This window comes from Genypterus blacodes, unplaced genomic scaffold, assembly GCF_046128005.1.
Source record: "Genypterus blacodes isolate CSIRO-AG114 ecotype Tasmania unplaced genomic scaffold, CSIRO-AGI_Gbla_v1 ptg000007l_1, whole genome shotgun sequence".
In the NCBI taxonomy this organism is placed as follows: domain Eukaryota; kingdom Metazoa; phylum Chordata; class Actinopteri; order Ophidiiformes; family Ophidiidae; genus Genypterus; species Genypterus blacodes.
Window position 1 is genome coordinate 2,662,822 of NW_027466821.1, and position 20,266 is coordinate 2,683,087.

Sequence of the window (20,266 nt, forward strand, 5' to 3'; positions counted from 1 at the left end):
GCATTGTTTGTGTCATCTCTCAGTCACTTCATACATAAACTGTACAAAACTCATATTAACAAAATTCCACACATAGTAACCATGATAACGCTTACAATGTGCCACAATGAGAGGAATAATTACGAATTACGAAAAATAATTACGAGATGAGTTTTGGGACTGTTTATCCTTTACATATTTGGAACTTTAGTTTGTTGGTCTAACGAGTATTCCTCTTGCCTATAACCTTGTGTGAACACTGAGAATTGCGCCACACTCTCTGTGGAACTAAACATTTTATCTTCATGAGAGGGATATGGTTGCATCTCCGCCCCAAATCACACCCACTACTTAAAACTCATAACCACAACAGGCTCCAGCTTTGATTGTCACAGTCTGAAATTTGGCAAATCCCTCAACAAATAAAGGCTAAACATAAAGGACTGTCTCACTCGACATATTAAATCCCAAAGTGGCTACACTAAGAAGGAAGCTGTCGTATAAAATGCGAAATGTTTGTGGAGAGCCTGGGAGCGGGTAAGTCTAATGATTATGAGGAACTTGATTTTTCTGCATTCCCACATTTTAATCTTAAACGTGTTTGTTTTTAGAAAGATGTCCTGTCATGGCAAAGACTTAATGGAGCATGTTGCATATGTCTCCCCGCTGGCGCTCCACGGCATCTCCATGGATGGCACCGGAGCGCACTACAAGGATGCACTTCGAATTGGACTTCCATTCCACCTGGATGCGGCGCACCCGGACCAGAGGTTACCTTATAGACGTTTATCCTATTTCCCCTTCCACGGACACCTCGGTGTGTGCGATTACACCTTCGAGCCTGCGTTCATCCGGAAAAGGAACGAAAGGGAGCGGCACCGGGTGCGCTGCGTAAACGAAGGTTACGCGCGGCTTAGGGAGCATCTGCCGCCGGAGTTAGAGGACAAGCGGCTCAGCAAAGTGGAGACTCTGCGAGCGGCTATTGACTATATCAAACACCTGCAGAGCCTGCTGGAGCTCAACGGGCCCGGGGTGGAGATGTCGCTTGGAGAGGCGCAGGAAAGATCGCACTTGCCGCAGAGGAGGGAGTGTATCACTGGGGAAACCAAAACCAGACACAGCGGCTGTGGAGACGGTGTTTACGAGAACATTACAGACTTTCTGCAACCAGCTGATTGTTCTTCTAATTGTATTAAAATGCCAGTTTGACGGGAAGATACAGTAAGAACAATAACGTGACAAATGCGCACGATTTGCCTTTTACGCATGGCAGGTTGTGACTGCAGGATATGGTGAAACAATGGTGATGTTTATTACATACTGTCTGATGAAGAGATGCTGAGATTGTAGTATTAAAAGTCAGTAGCATTTGTGTTTCTACATAATGGCAAAGAAAATGTGATTGATTGATTGATTGAGTGAGTGGGGCAGCCACAGCCAGATGCTTTAGAAGGGGTGTGACTTTTAGAACTCATACAAAAAACAAAAAACAAAACAGTATTTAAAACATTAACACAGGCAGTGTGGGTATGTGGAACAGTGGGCCCACCTCCAAACTTATGAATCAATATAAAATTCAATTTATAGTGTTAAAAGGTTCAGTAAGAAGAGATCAACTGTTAAATGGCCATTCTGCAGTTGTATTACTTATGTCATATAATTGGATCTTTCCATAATTCCACATCTTCTTCACCCCACATTCTGTGCAGATTTCAGTGCTGATATTATCAAATCCATGTGGAAATAAATATTCAATATTGCAGTGTCACATTCTCCATCTGTTTCAGATGATACTGTATGAAAGTGTACATGTTTTGTGAACTAAGCGTCACATGTGAACACCATTTGTCAATCCTGAAGCAAATCTCTTGTTTTTAGATATCTGAGTGCTCTTCAAAGACCTCCTGTACCTGGGGGTGCTCAGGAAGTTTTTCCCTCTCCTAATATCTTAAGGAATGTATTTATCAGGGAGCCCTCAGCCCTGCAAGAGGAAACTCAGAAGAAACACCTAGCTCTTTCTCATTTATTTGTTTGTTTATGCTTCCCACTTCCGCAGACCTGCACGGAATCAGCGCCCACGTTTCTCTCATTCCAAAACCCCAAATAAAAAAACATGATATTGTATACAAGTAATAGGAATTGGGGAGACCAGCAGAGCAGAGGAAGTGAACCATACAGGTAAGGAAGAATGGCAAAAGCATGACATGCCATCAACAAAAGGCGTTTGACTGTGCTGTGTGTGAATTCGACCTTGTAATTATAAGTGCTGGTACCCTGGGCTTGATGGTTCAGTGGCACTGTGAAGATAGGGAACATGCAGCTACTTAAATGAAAGCCTCTGCCATAATGGATGTTTTCCTTCCTCATGCACACACTCTGATTCTAATCGGATTTCTGCACAGATTCCTGGCAAGCATGGAGCCCTGTGCTTTGTTATATTGGAGCAGGATGTTAAAAATATTGAAAGGTAGAAGAACTTTTATTTCTTTTGTATTATAAGTGGTTACCTGTGCCGGAATTCAACCTCACTTCACGCACAAGTGTAATCTTCTGTAACTATCAGAAGCATTTACTATGTAAAATTTAAATAGGTAACAAGGACAAAAACATGCCCTTATACATGGTTTCCCCTTTAATTCTATCAACAACAACCACAGCATCCTACCCAAACAGACATGCAGACACAGGGCCTCCATCGCCCCGGAGTAAACACACACTCGGCCACAATGACTGCTCTATGCACCCTGAGGACAAACATGCGCCACTAAGATTCTGATTTAGGATAGGAAAAGAATGAAATATGTAAAACAAATCAAAGAGGAAGGGACAATAACAAGAGGGGCAAAGAAAATATTAGCTTTGTTATTATTCGCTGTCAGTGTATAAATAGATCCATTTGATTCGATAGAAATGGGAACTTACAACTGAAATGAAGGCATCATCTGATTACGCATGCATGATTCACATGTTCTCTACAGGGCTGAAAATGAAGCCCATTGATATTCTTAATTCTACAATGCTACAATGCTGTGTGTATGTGTGTTTGTGTGTGTGTTTGTGTAAGAACGAGAAAGAAAACCTTGATGAGTAAGCCAGATAAAGATTATCAGTTGAGGTAAGATCAGTGTGGGACCACCGGGAAAGGAGCTGCGACGTGTTGAGACAGAAAGCCCATATCCAGAGACGGAAATGGAAGAAATGCTGATGGTTACAGTCACACAATGATGCTGGGCCGCACTCTGTATCCCAACAAAACTCAATACTGTACATTTGGGCATCTTCAACATCTTCACGAGGCAAAATACACAAATAAACAGGCATATTTTAGGCATTACAGGCCTTACATTTAGTAAACAATTATGAGGAAGTTACATTGACAGGATTATTACAACAATGACTCATGTTGAGTTACTGGGAAGTTACAGCATGCCAGGGTTCATGTAAGGTCACTGACTGACTCATGAGTATAAAATCGATAATGAAACAACAACCATCCAGATAAACTCGTTCACAGTATTGGAAAAACCACACAACCACAATCTATGTGCATTATTAATGTAATTTATTCATTTAAATACATATTTACAAATTGACTGGAAACAGCTGTGACATATGGATTTGTAGGAGAGCATGTGTGTGTGTGTGTGTGTGTGTGTGTGTGTGTGCTCGCGCGCGTTTGCATTTGCCCCCATATGCACGTGTCAGCAGGCCTGCAGCTCATCCAGCTTGTGCAGAAGAGCGTCTTTCTCAAGTTCCAACATGGAGATCCGTCGATTCTTATCCGTCACTTCCTACAAAAGACGGCACATATAACACAACATGACGCGTTTCAAATGTTTTAAATACATGTTATCGACACACCCCACTCTGTGGGGGACATTATATAATTTGATATCTGGCAATGAAGGACATCAGTTTCCGTAGTGTAGTGGTTATCACGTTCGCCTCACACGCGAAAGGTCCCCGGTTCGAAACCGGGCGGAAACATCTTTACTCGATTTTTCCCCCCCAATTCTTTTAAAATGAGGCATTCCCTGTTGTGGAACAGAGCTAAACACTCATTCTCCTCCTTTAATTGCCACAAGACGGCAAGCTTTCATCTGTAATGACAGACGAGCTTGACAGGCTCTGGCAGTTCGAAATCTGGCACACAGAAGCATATCACTGTCACTTCAGCCTGTGAAGTCCACACTGTGCCAAGAGTTTTTCAAGCTATTAACTTAAACTGACTACACTTACAAGTACAAGAAGCCATGACGTAAAGAGGGGCGTCAATATCCTCACCTGAGTCAGTACCGCGTTGTGCCACCGGAGGTCGCTGTCTTCCACCGCATCAAGCAGGGAATGGTTGCTGCTGCTGGTTACAGTGGGGTCAGACATTACAGTGCCCAGGGATCCGTTCACCCGCTGGATACAAGACCTCAGCAGGCAGGACAATGACTGAGGACAGGCAGGCAGGCAGACAGGGCAGTTAGAGACTCATTTTGTAGCTTTGGTTTGGGTCATGGTTGAATTCCTAAATCTGAATACTAGGCACACCTTCCACTCCCTGTCTGACCTTATGACCAAGATTTCACACAACTCCTGTATGAGTCAGTTACAGACCAGGGGTGATTGCTAACACATTTATTTTAAACTTATCTTTGCGTTCTGATAGCTGCTGAATTCTTATGAAGGAGGAAGATACAGTATGTTGGCATGGCTGTCCTTCGTCCCTTACTGTACCTCTGATGTCCCATCCTGTCTGTCAGGCACATTTTTGGCCTCAACACTGGCGTGTCGGGTTCTATTCTCCACCAAACGGTGGAGGTACCAAAGACGAGCCTTCTCCAGAACATCCAGACCACACCACAGGGCATCCTTCTCCATTTCCAGATCCTTCATATGCTTAATCTGAAACATGAGAAACACAACATGAAGTGTCGCCTCTCAGTTTGATTAAAAGCGCAAAAGCTAAATTATATATATAATATATAATGATATATAATATATATCAGGACAGGAGATTAGCACTTTCAAATTCACTTTTGTTACATTGTTACATAATTGGAACCTCAAAAGTGTTTTTGGTAATTGCCAGTTAGGTGCATTTGATGGGGATCATAATCACACCACTATGTATCAATTCCTTGTAGTGCTGGATATCTGTCTATTTTCAGCCTTTAACAGGAAGATGTGAAGGACAGACTGGACATGTGGGAATGTGTCACTGCATGACGCTCCAAAACAACACCCACAAATGGAAAAAGATGGGAACATGACCGACAACAGCGTGACAACATGAATTTTCTGTAACCTTAGAATATGTCAACATTTTTGATTTAATACTAATGATATAATATACTTACTAGCTGTAATACTTATTATAATTATATAATGAGTGTTTTAATCAGACGTGATCCTTTACTTTATAATGTTAAATGATGGATTTGTTTCTCTTTTCAAGGCGCGTTACTACTAAATGTGACAAAGGAAACACAGAAGAGAAGCCTACAGTAAAGCTTATTAACTAATTAAAAAACGTTTATCACCAACCGTCAAATCTTGCATGAACTGACAGGTCTGTACGTGAACTGTTCTGATAACAAGTAAACAACTGTAAAACACTGTTCTGTACATGTGCTGCTAAGAAACATCAACACAGGGGAAACATCCTGAGGTGTAACTGATAAGGATCATGACTATTCTACTTTTCAAAACACACATACACACCTGTATCACCCTCTGCAGCCCCCCCCCCCACACACACACACACACACACACACACACACACCACCTCACCCATAAGTAGAAGCGAAGTGCGTCCACGCTGTACAGGCTGGTCCTAAAGGGAATGATGACCACTGTGTAGGAGGCTGGAGAGCGACAGGCCATAGAGAGAATTACTGACAGCTACTACTGCCCCATACAACTGACTCGCCAACAAACAACAAAACAGCTAACTGACAGCTGACAGCCTGGTGCTCCCGACTGGCTGAAACCAAAGAGAGAAAGAAAGAGAGAGAGAGAGAGAGAGAGAGAGAGAGGTGGGAAAAAACAGCTATAGCAGCAGCACAAACAGCATGGTGCCCCCAGGGTGAGCTAATGAAAAATTCCACATGGTGCTGCCATGACTGGTTAATCGACATGGACACACACACACACACACGCACGCACGCACGCACGCACGCACGCACGCACGCAAGCACGCACGCACGCACGCAAGCACGCACGCACGCACGCACACACACACACACGCACGCACGCACGCACGCACGCACGCACACACGCACGCACGCACGCACGCACTCATGTACGCACACGCACACGCACACACACAAACACACGCGCACGCGCACGCACGCACACACACACACACACACACACACACACACACAGAGGAATGGGGTGGAGAGGGTTTGAAACATGACATCACAGGATGAAACAAAAGATGAAAAACAGTTGAGTCGAGTGGATAGAAATCATATTAGTAAAATGTTTGCTACATTCTGCTTCATTCACATATTCATAAACTCTTACAAACTATTACTAAATTCAGAGAAACAAGTTTAGCATGACATGACAGTAAGTAGTGTGTTTTGACAGGAGGACTCAGGTGTCAGTCCTGAACCGTCATATGTGACACCTGTGTCCTCCTGTCATGTCTACCAGTGTTTTACCAGTGCATTTCTGAATTCATCCACTGAGTTCTGTTCAGATTTTGCAAGCCCACGGCATGAACTTTCTCAGAACAGAGTGAAACCATGTCAATTCCCTCCAGCTAAAGTCAAAACTTGACATTCCTCTGTAGGAGCTGCTGGAGGAGAGTGTGTGAGATATTCCTCTCTTTAGGTGTAGAAGAACTGTGTTCCAACATGTTTGCTGGAATGTGACAAAACCTGGATCACACACTCCACAAGTGCAGAGGTGTGTATTATGCACCTGTGGACATTAAAGCTACTGTATGGCTGTCAAGACAAACAGAAAACAAAGATTTACAGGTTTAGGTAACACTGTGGTTGTGAAAGCAGTGCAGGGTGAGTACAGACTGGAGCTCATAGATTACAGCACAGTGTATTGACATTAACACTGACTATCAGACTATCAGCAATATGAGTTTAGATCCCAACACAGAAAATCTTTTTGTTTTATCGCTGCCTATGGTCAAATTGCTTAGCATGGCACTCCCAGCAGAAATCCACATTAGAATGATCAATGTAATACTGCAGTTTACACTAAGAAGGGAGAATGTGAAGTTATATCTACAAGAAGTTATACCTTCTCTATATTCTGAGCTCTGCAGTGTAAACTATTACTTTATTTCTTAAACATTTATTGTGCCACCTTGCTCATTTGATTTAGATTTAGATCTATAACATGTTGCTTTGAAGCTTTTAATAAGCAACTGACAGGGTGATACACATTAAAAGCTTATTCTTGTTTGATTAGTCAGAGGGTGTGGTTGTGGTTAATGGAGCCTCCCTGGTTGACAATGTCAATATGAGGCCTCCTGTGAGCCGGGTGACTCCCACCCATCACCCCACTGCTGTACTGTAAAGAAAATACAATTATCCACTGTTTGACCTTTGACAATCAAAACACATTTGCAGATAGGTGGTCCTTATCTGACAGAAGCATTACGTGCACTGTTACTGTTCCTGCTATCTTTGACTGATAGGTGGAACTTGCAGTCCTGTTTAGTCACCAGCAGAGGGAGTTGTAAGTATGCGCTACATGCTACAGCTGAGGGGCCGATTCAGAACTGACAGTTTGGTTACGTGTTTAAATAGAGCAAGATGATGTAGCTTTTTAGAAACACCAGGTGGCGCAAGACAATGGAGCACCAGATCGTAGGGTTCCTCAAAAGTATGTCAACAGTTTCCAACAGTTGTACTAAACTGTGTGTTACGATTTGAGTCATTCTTGGAAATGGAAAATAAATGAATGAATAATTATTGTATTTACATGGTCATGGTTTATAGCCTGTAAATGCTCCTTTAAAATGGATTACAAAGCCTTACACGGTTTTTACATAAAGCACAGCTATTGTACATTCAGACTTGTTTTTGGGGGTCAGTGTTTCTTCTGTAGTCACGAGCTGAAGTTGGTCAAACCTTGAGGTCATTTGACAGGAATCCCGTGAAAACACAGGATTAGGCTGCTGCAGCTGAATGACTGTATGCTGCTCCACAGTGTCTGAAGCGGGAAACTGCAGAGAACCCATTACCCTCTGCTACAGAAGGCGTTACGTAATCCTCACCAAAGTGAAGCACAGCACTCCCCATAACAATGAAGAAGAAATACAGATACAAGAGAGGTTCTATGTTACTGTGAGTGAGACACAAGAAGAAAGATCCTCAGTGATCCGAGGAGAACTCACATGCCTCCCAAGGAGACAGTGGAGGAGGTCTGGGCATCTAATCAGTATGCATCCATGTGTGTGTCTGATCACGGGGCAGACTCAGAATATGCTGCAGGAATTATATATCCAACCTGTTTAGGAAATGTTTTGGGATTCCCAAGAAAACGTTGGAGAATGCTGCCAGGTAGAGGACCAACAGGGCTACTTTGCTTTAAGACGGATGATGTTGACTTCTACTGAGGGCCCATTAGGTGAAAACTGACCCTAAACACACCAAGTTGGTGTAGACGCATTAATACACCATATGAGAAAACGTAAATAGGTCGCATATTTAAGCTGTTAACAATCACATGTACTCACACTGCCTGTTTCCCCTTACACAGACTCTATTTTGTCACTACTCCTACTTTGTGGTGGAGAATGGGCCCCGAGTTGCTTCCTGTCTCACTCGCTCATATACACATATACACACATGTACACAAGGCGTATATGCTCTCTCTCTCTGTGTCGCCACTACTTTCATACATACTTTTACAACTGCTGAGAATGAAAATAACACACAAGGCATTCAGTGGCATGCTCTTACAGCGACACACACACACACACACACACACACACACACACACACACACGGTTCTTGAAACCCCAAAGCCATGTAAGTAAACAGCAGCGTCCCCCTGATCACAGCTCCTCATTGAGAGCAGAAGTGAGACATTATTCCCGCTCAAAGCCAGACACTCCCTTCCACTCTGCAGCCTACGCCAGCGCTAGACACTCAAGGCTCACTGTTCCAAATCATAGCCCTGAGGAATCCTATGTAGACCTGTAACCGCCCTTACACAATACACACACACACGCACACGCACACGCACACGCGCACGCGCACACACACACACACACACACACACACACACACACACACACACACACACACACACACACACACACACACACACACACACTCAGGAATGAAAGGTTTCTCTTTCTCTCACGGGGCCTCCTTATAAATGCTACTCACATTTTTGTCCTTAGTACCGAATTCCTGTACTGGATCTAGGAAGGAACTCCAAAATTACAAAGTACAATCCTCTATAATATGGCTGCATTCCATTTAGGTGTATCCTAGGCTGGCTCAGTGGCACAGCTACGTGGAACGAAGCTGTGTTTAATGTTATTAGTTCCACCTGCGCTTCCCTTGCTATAACAAGTCAAAATGTCTCCCGTGAGAAAGGCGTTGAGCTTCGTTTTGGCTCACTTTTTACAGCGTCCATCTCCGTGACAGGTTCACAAGAAGCACGCTGCTGCATAACTCGAGCTGTGCCAAGAACCAGCTGGCCCAGTTACCGTCAATACCATGGGCTACTAGTGCAGGGATTCAGAATACCGAGCCCCTGAAAAATTAGAAGCCTTTCCTTGTCCTCCCCTCTAATCCCTGTAATTTAGGACAACAACATATAGGTGAGTGATTTAACTTTGCTGGCCAGGTAACACAATCATATGGACACACTCACACACACACATCTCTCTCCAGCGCTGAGCGCTGTAATTTACCTGCCCGTTCCCTCGTTCTCCGACCTCCCTCCTTCATTCATCCACTCAGCCAGCCAGTCACGCACTCAAGTCCAAATCCACAAATACATTCCACGCTCACTCACACAAACACGTACGTTGTCACGCTCACGCACAGGCCCCCAGTACTACAGAACTACGGGGCAGGGGCCAGATGCAAACCAGATGTTTCCCCAGATGTGAGATAAGGGCCAAAACACATCAGCTGAAGAACACCACCTTTTCACCTCAGCTGTGCAGAGCAGAAACAGACCCTGGATGGCAGATACAGTATATTTGATAGAGAATTAAGTTTATTAGTGTCCTTCATACTTGTCTCACCGTGCGGAACCGAAACACAGATAAGATTCTAGTCACTGTTTGACTTTGGGGGTGTACATGTAAACTGTTACCATAAATTAAACCATAATTATTCATATACTTTATCGTGCATAAACTGCCCTATATGTTGAAAGTCTCTGCTTTCTCTCTAACTTTGACATTGAATTTGCCCCAAAGTCATGAGCCGTCCCTCTCACACACATATGTAGAGACGAAAACAAAGGATCAATTTACACCCTCGCCCCGCCCTCCGACCCCCTCCCCCTTACCTTTCCCTCTCTCTCTCCACGCCTCCAAACACTTACAACACTCTGTGAAAAAACAATATTTCAAAGCGCGGGATGGTTATCGCCACGCAGCATAAGGTGCTGCTCTGAAAAGAACAGAAATGACTTTAAATAGGCAGATAAAAAGTGCAGGGGCGTGCATTACCAAATACAGCGCATGCAGTCCTCCACATAAAAATACATTTGAGAAGCCAATCTGTATGTTACACAACCCCCACATCAGCCCCCCTGAGGGCCCCCAAAACAAACAGTGAGTCAGGGTCTCCTCAGGCACATTTCATCTTAAACCCATTCACCCTGACACACAAGCTCCCCTGGTGAACCCCTGACAATATCCAGCTGCCAGCAAGCTGCCTCCCTTCACCCCAACTTCTGCAGACCCTCCTCCTCCTCCACTGAAAACACCCCACAAAAACACTCACATCCACCCCCCTCCCTAAAAAACCCACAACCCCACCTGTGGCCCCTACAGCTGGGTGAATGTTGGAAACTCCTTCCATTAGGTACTCAATGCGTATGTGTATGTGTTTGTGGGTGTGTTCGGCTGCAAGCCATTCTGACACACATTAAGTTCCCTGTTCCCTGCTAATCAGTTACTCCCCACTCAGTGCTCATATCGGGTAAATAATTGACCGCACTCCCAAACTGCGTTGCATCCACACACGTGTGTTACTCTTGGTTATGCACAGATTGCATTAGGTTAGATCATTATCGCTACATGTACCAACATGCATTTGTGCGTGTGTGTGTGTGTGTGAACAGATACATATAAGTTGCTTGGAGGGGTTATATAATTTTTCCATCACATAGACAAAAAACACAGAAACAATCCAACTCCCTCTGGTTACTAAATCAGCAGTAGCAGGCAGACGCTGACCTGGATTGAAAGCTTGCCTCGACATGAAACATACACACACACACGCACACGCACACGCACACGCACACACAGACACAGACACAGACACAGACACAGACATAGACACAGACACAGACATGCACACAGACACAGACACACAAAAATTTCATTTAGTCAGAATTTGGTTTTCTTTTGCTTCCCTCGCTTGCATTTATTCTTTGCTATTTTCTATTTTCCATACGCCAAGACTTCTTTTGGCTTGTGATTGGTTGTGGGATGTCTGTAATTTATGATTGGTGCAAACAACCACTGTCTGTGGTGAGTGATTTCCAGAGTTCACTTCCTCAGCTGAGGGTTAGAGCAAGGCCGCGGAAATCCCCGTACAGCACCTGTGCAGCGAGAGCTTCCTCTCCTGTTTGTCTGCCGTCTTCGTTAGATCTCGGCTTCCTCTTCACTACAGAAACTTCCTGCTGAATTGAAACTGCAGCGTGGCACATACAGTATCCACTCATGTTCCAGTCTCAGAAACACGGCACAGCATCCTCAGGACCACAGTCCCAGTTTCAAAGTTTGGTTTGTCCGTCCCATCTGCTGCTTTCTGAACCTCCTCTCTTCCTATGTGACACCAACCTGCAACCTATATACTCCACTGAAACAGAAAATAAAGCATTAGGTGTACACATGATAGATGTAGTCTGAACTGAATCAATGCCTGCAACCTTTTGCTTACAATCCTAATTATATGATGACACTGACAAAGGGTCACACTGTACTATGTAACTGTTGTTTATGTATTCAAAGGGCGCTGACCGTGGAGTGAAGACAATAGGCTTTATTGACATATGTATAACCAGCAATTACAGTGTCGCACTGACAACAGAATGAGCGGGATTAAGGTTAAGAGGGTGGGACACACGCATGCCAAAAAACACAACAGGGTGTCAACAAGAGGATGATTAGGATTTTATTTTGGAAGAATAAACTGAATGTAAATACAGGGCAGCGACTGACAAACAAAGAGGGATCTTGCTACTGAGGCCTCATTGTCTGACTCAAATATGACAGCACATAAAAGGCCACTTGACACACAGATTAGCAGGGAATTAGGGATCTGGGCCACCAGCTTTATAATTAGAATTTGAAGCATAGTACTATTATGTATCAGCATGGGAAAGACCTAAAATAGTAACTTTATTCAGCTCCATTTAGCATTAACATTTCCCAAGAGGATGTAGGACAGAATATTTTTTAAATCTAATCCAATATTCAGATTTACTTGGATGGATTTTTTAAAATCAAATTTTGAGTACAACGACGCTTAGAAAAATATATACAAATTTATTATATAAGTATAAGCAGGTGTGTGAGATCATCTGGGGAATTTGTTTTCCTTGCGCACAACTGCCTTGAATTTGGGCTAAGCCCCAAAGTGAAAATAGCTATTTCTAACCTCGCTGCATTCCATAGTGGTGACGTATTTAGGCAAGGTTATGTCTCACAAAGCACACAAACACACACACACATACACACACATACACACAATGGCTGTCCCGTGACTGTCACTACCTTCTTTGACAACCAGCGCATCTCCTAGGCTGCTGCTGAAACGTGTCCTCCATATGCAGTATTTGGACAGAAAAGCCATTGTGAGTATTAAACAGTCACACTGATTAGTGTGTATATATAGTAAATCTGTTAAAAACCTGGAATAACCTCTCTGACCCGGGGTGTCAGCCACCTTACAGGCCTCTCATATGACTCATACACAATGTCACTGAAAACATATGCCACAATAAGGATGCTTCAACAAGATGTAACATTTTGTTGCAGTAATAGAAAAGAATGGAGTTCACAATTGCAATAGAAAAGGAGGACCTACAGCATGTCATAATAGGGCATCCACACAAATGTGAAGTAAAGGTGATGTAATGAGCAGAGCCCACATAGCATCATTCAGAAAAAGCTAAGAAAGATGTTGCAAAAGTCAGTGAAAAGAAGGTTTTTTCACAAAATAAGCCATGATGTTAGTATTAGAGATTCAGTAAATTAGAACTCGACAGAATTCTAATTCCAAATTGTCAAAATATGGAGGGAAAACACAAGCAGATAATTAGTTTCGAGTGGTTGGTAAATCATTAAATGTATTCTGATGTTTTCATTTTCATAATCTAATCTGTCAGAGTTCTGTATGTGTGACCTTGATATAAACCAAAAGTAGCACTTTCACTTATTTCTATTGAACACAAATGCACACTCTACACACAGATGAGTCCTTTACTTAGACTATCAAACACTATTACATTTATAGCTCTTTTCATTCAAATTCAAATTGTTAGAAAGTGTTTGTTAAAGGGTCAAAAGATCATGCATTGATTGGGATGCCAGTTGAGGAGAAATAGCTCAATAGTCCCAAAAATAACCTAATGATTAATTCTTAATAGTCTTGGTCACAGAAGTAATAACTGTATCTCCCCACTTCAAAACTCGGTCACACAAACATGGCTGTGGTAAATCTGGGGCAGAAAAAAAGAGAGGGAAGAATGAGTTAAAATGGAGTTGAAGGGGTGTTCAAGTCACGTTGCAATTCAACGTGACTTGGGCTGGTGGGCGCGGTGCCAGTACAATACGTGATGCAAGAGCTACACGAGAATGTATGTCACATTTTCGGATAGAAGTGGAAATGGCCGCCATTGCCAAGATACTTGACCTACATGTGCTCGGCCAGGGGGAGAAGCCAAGCAGTAAGCCGCGAAGAGAGGCAGCAGCAACAGCAATCCAGAAGTGGAGGGGAAACTTTGTGTGTTTTTCACTATGAAAAGGTAAGAAACGGTTTTTTCTCTCTCACTTTAAACACCTTTAGGAAACACATTACACTTATTATTTATGTTTTATTTTGTTTTTTCTGTTTTGGATTTTGGACGCTTGCCTACTAACTTTTAGCTCCTGGGACGTCATTGAAGATGGTGATGTGTTCACTTGTCACACATGAAATCAGGATAATATTGTTAATCGCCTTCGTAACTGTTTTGATGGAAACCACGTGACTGAATGTAGTAGGACGTCCCCCTCTGTCTGTCCTCTAAGTTCATAACAAACAAGTCACTGATAGGGACAGAGGCAGACCAAAAAGCTCCCGTGGACAGTGTCTTCTCAAACCTTTCCACCTGAGTCCGTGTATTTCTACGGGGCTGTCAGGGACATTTTACTCCAGAGGACCGTTGCGTCGCTTTTGGCTGGAAACGCTTGAGGCGAAAAAACTTGAAAATAACTTTGAATTGTCCGACGCTGATGGTGAGAGGAACAAATAACATGTTTTCATCTTGTTGTTGCTTATCTTGTATACATTCTCATCAAATATCGCTTGTTTCCCCCCCGTTTTTTAATGGATTTAGTTGAAGCTGGTGCTCTTGTAGAGGGTGCGGAGTTCTCCATCTTGACAGTCCGCTTATCGCACATATCAAACTTTTCAAACGCTTAAAGTGTAAACAAGTGTCATTTTGCTGTTGTCTGTCGTGGTTTAAATAGTTGTGCATGTCTGGCTGTGTTGTGTAATCGGCGTGTTTGGTGCCCTGCCAGAAGATGTGAGCTGTTTGTGTGTCGCATCTCATTAACCCACATCCTGCGCATGAAATGTAACTGCGTCAGATGTTCCAAACCGGACCGAATTCGTGTTTTTACGCTCTTCAACTGACTTTTCACCTAACAATTGAAGTTTAATCATGTTAGTGTCGATTAGAATCTGTGTTTTTTTTCCTGGTTTTGAGTGATGTTAGGGAGGGAGATGACAGGGTGTTTTTCCTGGAAGAGGGGACACCGATCAGGGTGGAAACCTGATCTGCATACCGCGCCCACTGCATTATCGACGCAAACAACTTTCACTCGCAGAGGCTCGGCCCTGGCGGTGGCACCACAACTATGACGCAGATTTATTTCCCGCGAAAAGTAACTCGGTACTTATGTAACGTAATTTCGACCAGAAAGTTGAAGTTGTATTGCTTAAAACTATAAAATAGTTAGATAGATAGAAAACTATTTAACCAACAATTAGAAGGAGATAATGTACTTTTTTTAATATAGTACTTTTTTATTGTAAATGTAACTTATATAGGTGATAATCTGGAGCAGTTTATGGTTCGCAGACATCGGAAATTCGAAGGGTAATTGAGCCATGAAAGTGCGTTTTGTGTTCTGTAGATTTCAAGCAATTGCGCAATTAACACAGCTCTGCACTCAGCCCTGTCTAAAGTGTTTTCCAGGGTTGATCCTGGAGTGTGTGTGTGTGTGTTGGTTCTTGCTGAGCTCCGAGTCTCCACATGACTGAATCCTTAACATCATAATGGAATTACCAGCATAATGAGGCATAGTGTTCATGTGGTTGCTTTTTTTAGAAGGCACTTTTTTAGCATTAGCATTCATTAAACGAAGTTGAAGTACAGTAATTTGATTATAATATTCAGTTTTTACAGTTCTAGTATTGAAGTTAATACTAACAAAACCAATACGTACATCAGTCCCACTTTTGACTTCAATGTTGACAATGCAACAATTTTGTAATGTATGTCAAATAAAATAACTATAGTTTCATCAAGGGCTTATTTTAAAATATGAATAATGTAGATATAAAGAATTTGCTTCTAAAAACTATAGTAAGAGCAGCAAAACGCAAGACTTTAAACAGTGTCACCTGATATGTCCTAAATATAACAGCTTATCGCATCAAACAAATACAGCCTACTTGTAGTCGTAGCAACCGTACATCTCACACAAATGATATCAGGAGTTGACAGGTCCACACCTTCCTTCACTGCCTGCATACACACAGATAAAGAAAACACAGAGCAGTTCGTCTGGTGGGTAAAATGCTGTTCCAGGAGGCCAAACATGAGGGAACAACTGGTTGAATATTATCCAACATTTATTTAAAAATACTAGAAATTCTGATGTTATTATGCCAGGAAATTCAAAGATAACTTGTGTTAAAGCTACGCATGGTTAATCCTCACTGACATGAACAGTATAGGCTCCATTCCTAGGATTCAACAGCGTTCCTCTAATTGAATGTGGCAGAGCACAGCGGGGATTATAGTTTTCCCAGCCAGGTGAAAAACACTCCTCCTGAGTGGATTTCACAGGTCCTTTTCTCCGCTTGACCTTTACTGTTGACCTTTGACAGCTCAGCACCAGAACAGGTGGAGACTCATTTGGTCATGAGTGTTGCTGGTGATTTATTTGGTGTTCACTCACTCAGGTGCCTGTAGCTGAAGTAATTACTCAGTGGGTCAGGGCGCACGTGGATTTGATCACATAAAACGACAAGGGCACCCAACAAGGCAGATACTGCTGTGTGTGTGTGTGTGACTGCATGTGTGGGGGGATTTGTAACACTTAATAGCTTTTATGCCTGCATGTAATCTGCGCCAGTAAAACCCAGATCACACCTAGTTGAAACTCTGCAGGCCTAACAGAACCAACACTCACCCTCTGGCCTTTGTCTCACCTTTTCTCTGTTGTTTTCCTGACAGGGACACGGCGATGGCTCCTCCATCGACATCAATGGCAGCACCAGCTGCAGCATCCAACGCAGACCTCTCCCACCTTGGGGGCATTGAAGCCCTGAACCTGAAGGTGGGGCCAGTGCGGAGGAACCTGTTTGGGCCCGTAGACCACCAGCAGCTGCAGGAGGACTTCCAGCGGCTGCTCAGCATGAGTGTGGAGGTGGCCAACAAGCGCTGGAACTTCGACTTCCAGAATAACCGACCGGCGCAGGGCTCCAACATAGAGTGGGAGGAGCTCAGGTGTCAGGACGTGCCTGCGTTCTACCGCAGCTGCATGGTGAGGGCGGCACAACCCAGAGTCCTGAAGGTGAAGACCCCCAGGCGGTCATCCTCGTCATCAGGCGAGAGCCCTTCATCGCCCAGCAGCTCGTCTGGGGATGAGTACTTCGAAGTGACCACCAGGGGAAGCTACTGCATCCAACGTCCAAGCAAACGCCCACAGGCTTCCATCACAGGTCAGTCAGAAACCAAACAGATTTGTAAAACAGATTGCGTTTGATTTCTATGATCCCATGGGTGTTTGCAGTTATTCTGACAATCTCTTCTCTTCGTCCACTTCAGATTTCTTCAGGGTGAAGAAGAGGAGGCTTCTGCATTACAAAGACTCTTCTTGAGTAGAGAAGCACAGCCATTCACACCCAGTGGAGGATCACCTAGTGGTCGATATTCTTCTTCACTTCACCTCATGTAGATATGTCATCAAATGTGTATATGTAGCAATTTTGAACTGACTGTTGAGAAGCTCACACACCATGAGCTTAAAAACTCCTGACACCACATACCTTTAAGTTTCAGCACAAGGAAGCTATTACTATCCCGGTTGATCAATACTTTAGAAACGGTTTTATGTAAATATGTTGTACATATTTCCTGAGCTTATACTGTTCTCTCAGCTTTTGACTATACTGTGAAATGATTTTGAATGCACTCTATCAGGAAATAACAGGAAATAGTTCTATAAGAGTTTAATTGTGTTTGGAAACGAGCTTGCATCAGTGTTCGTCTGGGTCCTGACCTCAGTGCTTGACCTCTCCCCCCCGCCCCCTCTCGCCAAACCCTTGAGATGTTTGGATGAGATGTGTTGCTTTTCTGGGCGTCTCACCACGTATAGCCTTTAGTCTCACCCCACTGCTCCCCAAAGCTTTTCACCCGTACGAATCAGGTCAGGGGTCAAAGCGTCACCCAGGGTCAAAATTGGCAGCGCGACTCTGATTATCTACAGGTGAAAGGTCAACGGTGGAGGTTCAACATGAGGTAATATGGCTGTGGCTGTACACTAGGGACTTCAATTCTTAGTAATGCCTCATATGTGACTTTATTTATTGTTAATGATAAAGGTCATTGAAATCAAATGATAAAAACAGATAAACATGGAAGACGCGGAAATGCTGCCATTATTCCAATAATCAAGCCGTAGCCTTTAAGTCATTTTGGCTTATCTGAACTCCACCATTGCCACTTTCTCTGAAAATTAGCGTGATGCTTTAATAATGTAGCAGTTTCCCACTTTTTTTTGTCTTGGGTTATAAAGACGTCTTTTGTGTATGAAGGGAATGTAGCGTTCATATTTGATCACTGTGCCACAGCTCAGACAGACCCAAAGTGGTTCAGCCCCTAAAAAAAGGTTTATATGAAGATTGAAGTTGTATAACATTTCTATCTCTGTGCATTGTAGATATGCAAACGTATGTAGTGGGAGTGTGAGTGTTTGTGTGTGAGAGTGTTGGTTAAATGACCTTTTGTGGCAGCTGAGGCAGTTGAACCAAAGAATTCCAATGCCATTTGATTAGAAACACGTTTTCGGACCAATCACTTGCTGTTTACTGCATGAGTGGTCGGTTATGGGCTCTGCAGGGTTTCAACCCCACCATCAAAATGATTAAAACGTCAATTGGACCGACCTTTAACATATCAACATGCTTTCAAACGCTAGTTCTATAGTTTTAAGTGAGCCATAACTGCTCAATTGACAGTTTTGGTGTTAAATAGGACATTTCTACTTTTCTTTCCTACATGTTGTATTAGGATAAGAAGCCATAATCTGGATAAATCCACTCATACTACCTCGTAAAGTGATTTTTAAAAAGATTGCGCAAGAACATAACAATCAGGCAAGAGAGACAGAGAGACTAAAGCAAGAGGAGACTTATTCTGTGGTTGTAAAGAGCCGTCGTGGTTCAGTGTGCAGTGTTGAGTTTCACATCAGGTAAAGGAGTCAGTGTGTCAGGAAACACTGGCCCCTCTGCGGGAGTCAGAGCGCCTTTGTTGTCTCTCTCACTGCCACACTTTGCCACGACAGCTTTCCCAGAAATAGACCCCAGGCCGAGCCGGGAAACGGGCCGAAGGAACACGAGAGTGAACAACAGTCTCTAACAGGGTACGACCCACGAAGACGGCTCACACAAGTGGCCTCTATCTACCTCTGAAAAGTCTCTACGTCTCTCTCTTTCATGAAACAGCCGCCTCAGTCTCTGCAAAAACAAATGGGGCCTGAAAACATTCTTTCACAATTATGTTAACACCATGCTGTTGTTGTTTTTTCATGGTTCTACACATGATTTTCCGTTTTTTTTTCCAGAGCTTCTACGTGTCTGTATGTGTGTATGTGCACCTATACGCTGTGTGTTAGAGGCAAAAAGTTCAAAGTCTATATTAACTTATTTTGTGTTTGTATCTTGTATTGTATGTTTGTAGGGATGTAATTATAAATTCCCCTCTCTTTGTTTTGCTCTAACTAACTAATTGTATTTTTTCTGAAACTATATCTTTGCACTACTTGTTGACAAGAGAATTCTTTTTTTAGTGGTATTCATAAAGAGAAAAAACAAACTGAGAAACAGTTTAGAGAATTTTCTTTCTCGAGTCCCTGCTGGGAAAATAAACTAAAAATAAAAAAGATAAATGCCAAGTTTGATCCGTTAGTTCCAAAGCAACCTGGCAATGTGCCTCACTGTGCCCGAGCAAACTTTACATTCTTGATTCACCTGTCGCAGCTATCAAAGTGTAGTGTTCTTCAGTTGTATATGCATGAATGAATGATAATCTTTGTATACATTTGTAATAATTCTTTGATAATTTAATACAGGTTTTTGTATCCTTCCAACATTTAAGAAATGTAAGTGTAATGGGAACAGAATCATAAACGTTTGTTAAACATATTTGTATAGAAAAAGTAAAGAGATTTCATTGCTGGTTTGTTGGTGCACTGTTGGGTTTGATATTGTTCATTGTAAATGTCCTATAGTGTGCTGAAAATATAAAAGAGTTAATAAACGATGCTGACATGAATCACGTAATGTCGTTTTTCCGCCGTGCTTGTGTTTTCTGCGTTACGAGTGCCCCCTGGTGGCTTTCGAGT

At 42.9% G+C, this 20,266-nt stretch overlaps 3 protein-coding genes and 1 non-coding gene across 5 annotated transcripts; 3 read left to right on the forward strand and 1 right to left on the reverse strand.

Annotated features, from left to right (window-relative positions):
* Positions 1–273: 273 nt before the first annotated feature.
* Positions 274–1,715, forward strand: LOC143000900 (achaete-scute homolog 3-like). The gene is made up of 2 exons (XM_076150383.1): positions 274–516; positions 591–1,715. Exons 1-2 carry the CDS (start codon positions 485–487, stop codon positions 1,186–1,188), a joined length of 630 nt encoding a protein of 209 aa, XP_076006498.1. The 5' UTR covers positions 274–484; the 3' UTR covers positions 1,189–1,715.
* Positions 1,716–3,576: 1,861 nt separating this feature from the next.
* Positions 3,577–6,038, reverse strand: LOC143002941 (suppressor APC domain-containing protein 1). The gene is made up of 4 exons (XM_076153357.1): positions 5,761–6,038; positions 4,705–4,872; positions 4,264–4,419; positions 3,577–3,770 (listed from the first exon to the last, which is right to left on the reverse strand). Exons 1-4 carry the CDS (start codon positions 5,851–5,853, stop codon positions 3,681–3,683), a joined length of 507 nt encoding a protein of 168 aa, XP_076009472.1. The 5' UTR covers positions 5,854–6,038; the 3' UTR covers positions 3,577–3,680.
* On the forward strand, positions 3,894–3,966 carry trnav-cac (transfer RNA valine (anticodon CAC)). The gene has a single exon. It is a non-coding gene; the product is annotated as a tRNA-Val (tRNA).
* Positions 6,039–14,003: 7,965 nt separating the features above from the next.
* Positions 14,004–20,196, forward strand: cdkn1d (cyclin-dependent kinase inhibitor 1D). Of its 2 annotated transcripts, none has more exons than XM_076151642.1 (3): positions 14,004–14,172; positions 16,876–17,363; positions 17,470–20,196. In XM_076151642.1, exons 1-3 carry the CDS (start codon positions 14,165–14,167, stop codon positions 17,520–17,522), a joined length of 549 nt encoding a protein of 182 aa, XP_076007757.1. In that variant the 5' UTR covers positions 14,004–14,164; the 3' UTR covers positions 17,523–20,196. The 2 variants fall into 2 exon arrangements, with proteins under 2 accessions (XP_076007757.1, XP_076007764.1); XM_076151649.1 differs by lacking the exon at positions 14,004–14,172 and adding an exon at positions 14,335–14,644.
* The last annotated feature ends 70 nt before the right edge of the window (positions 20,197–20,266 follow it).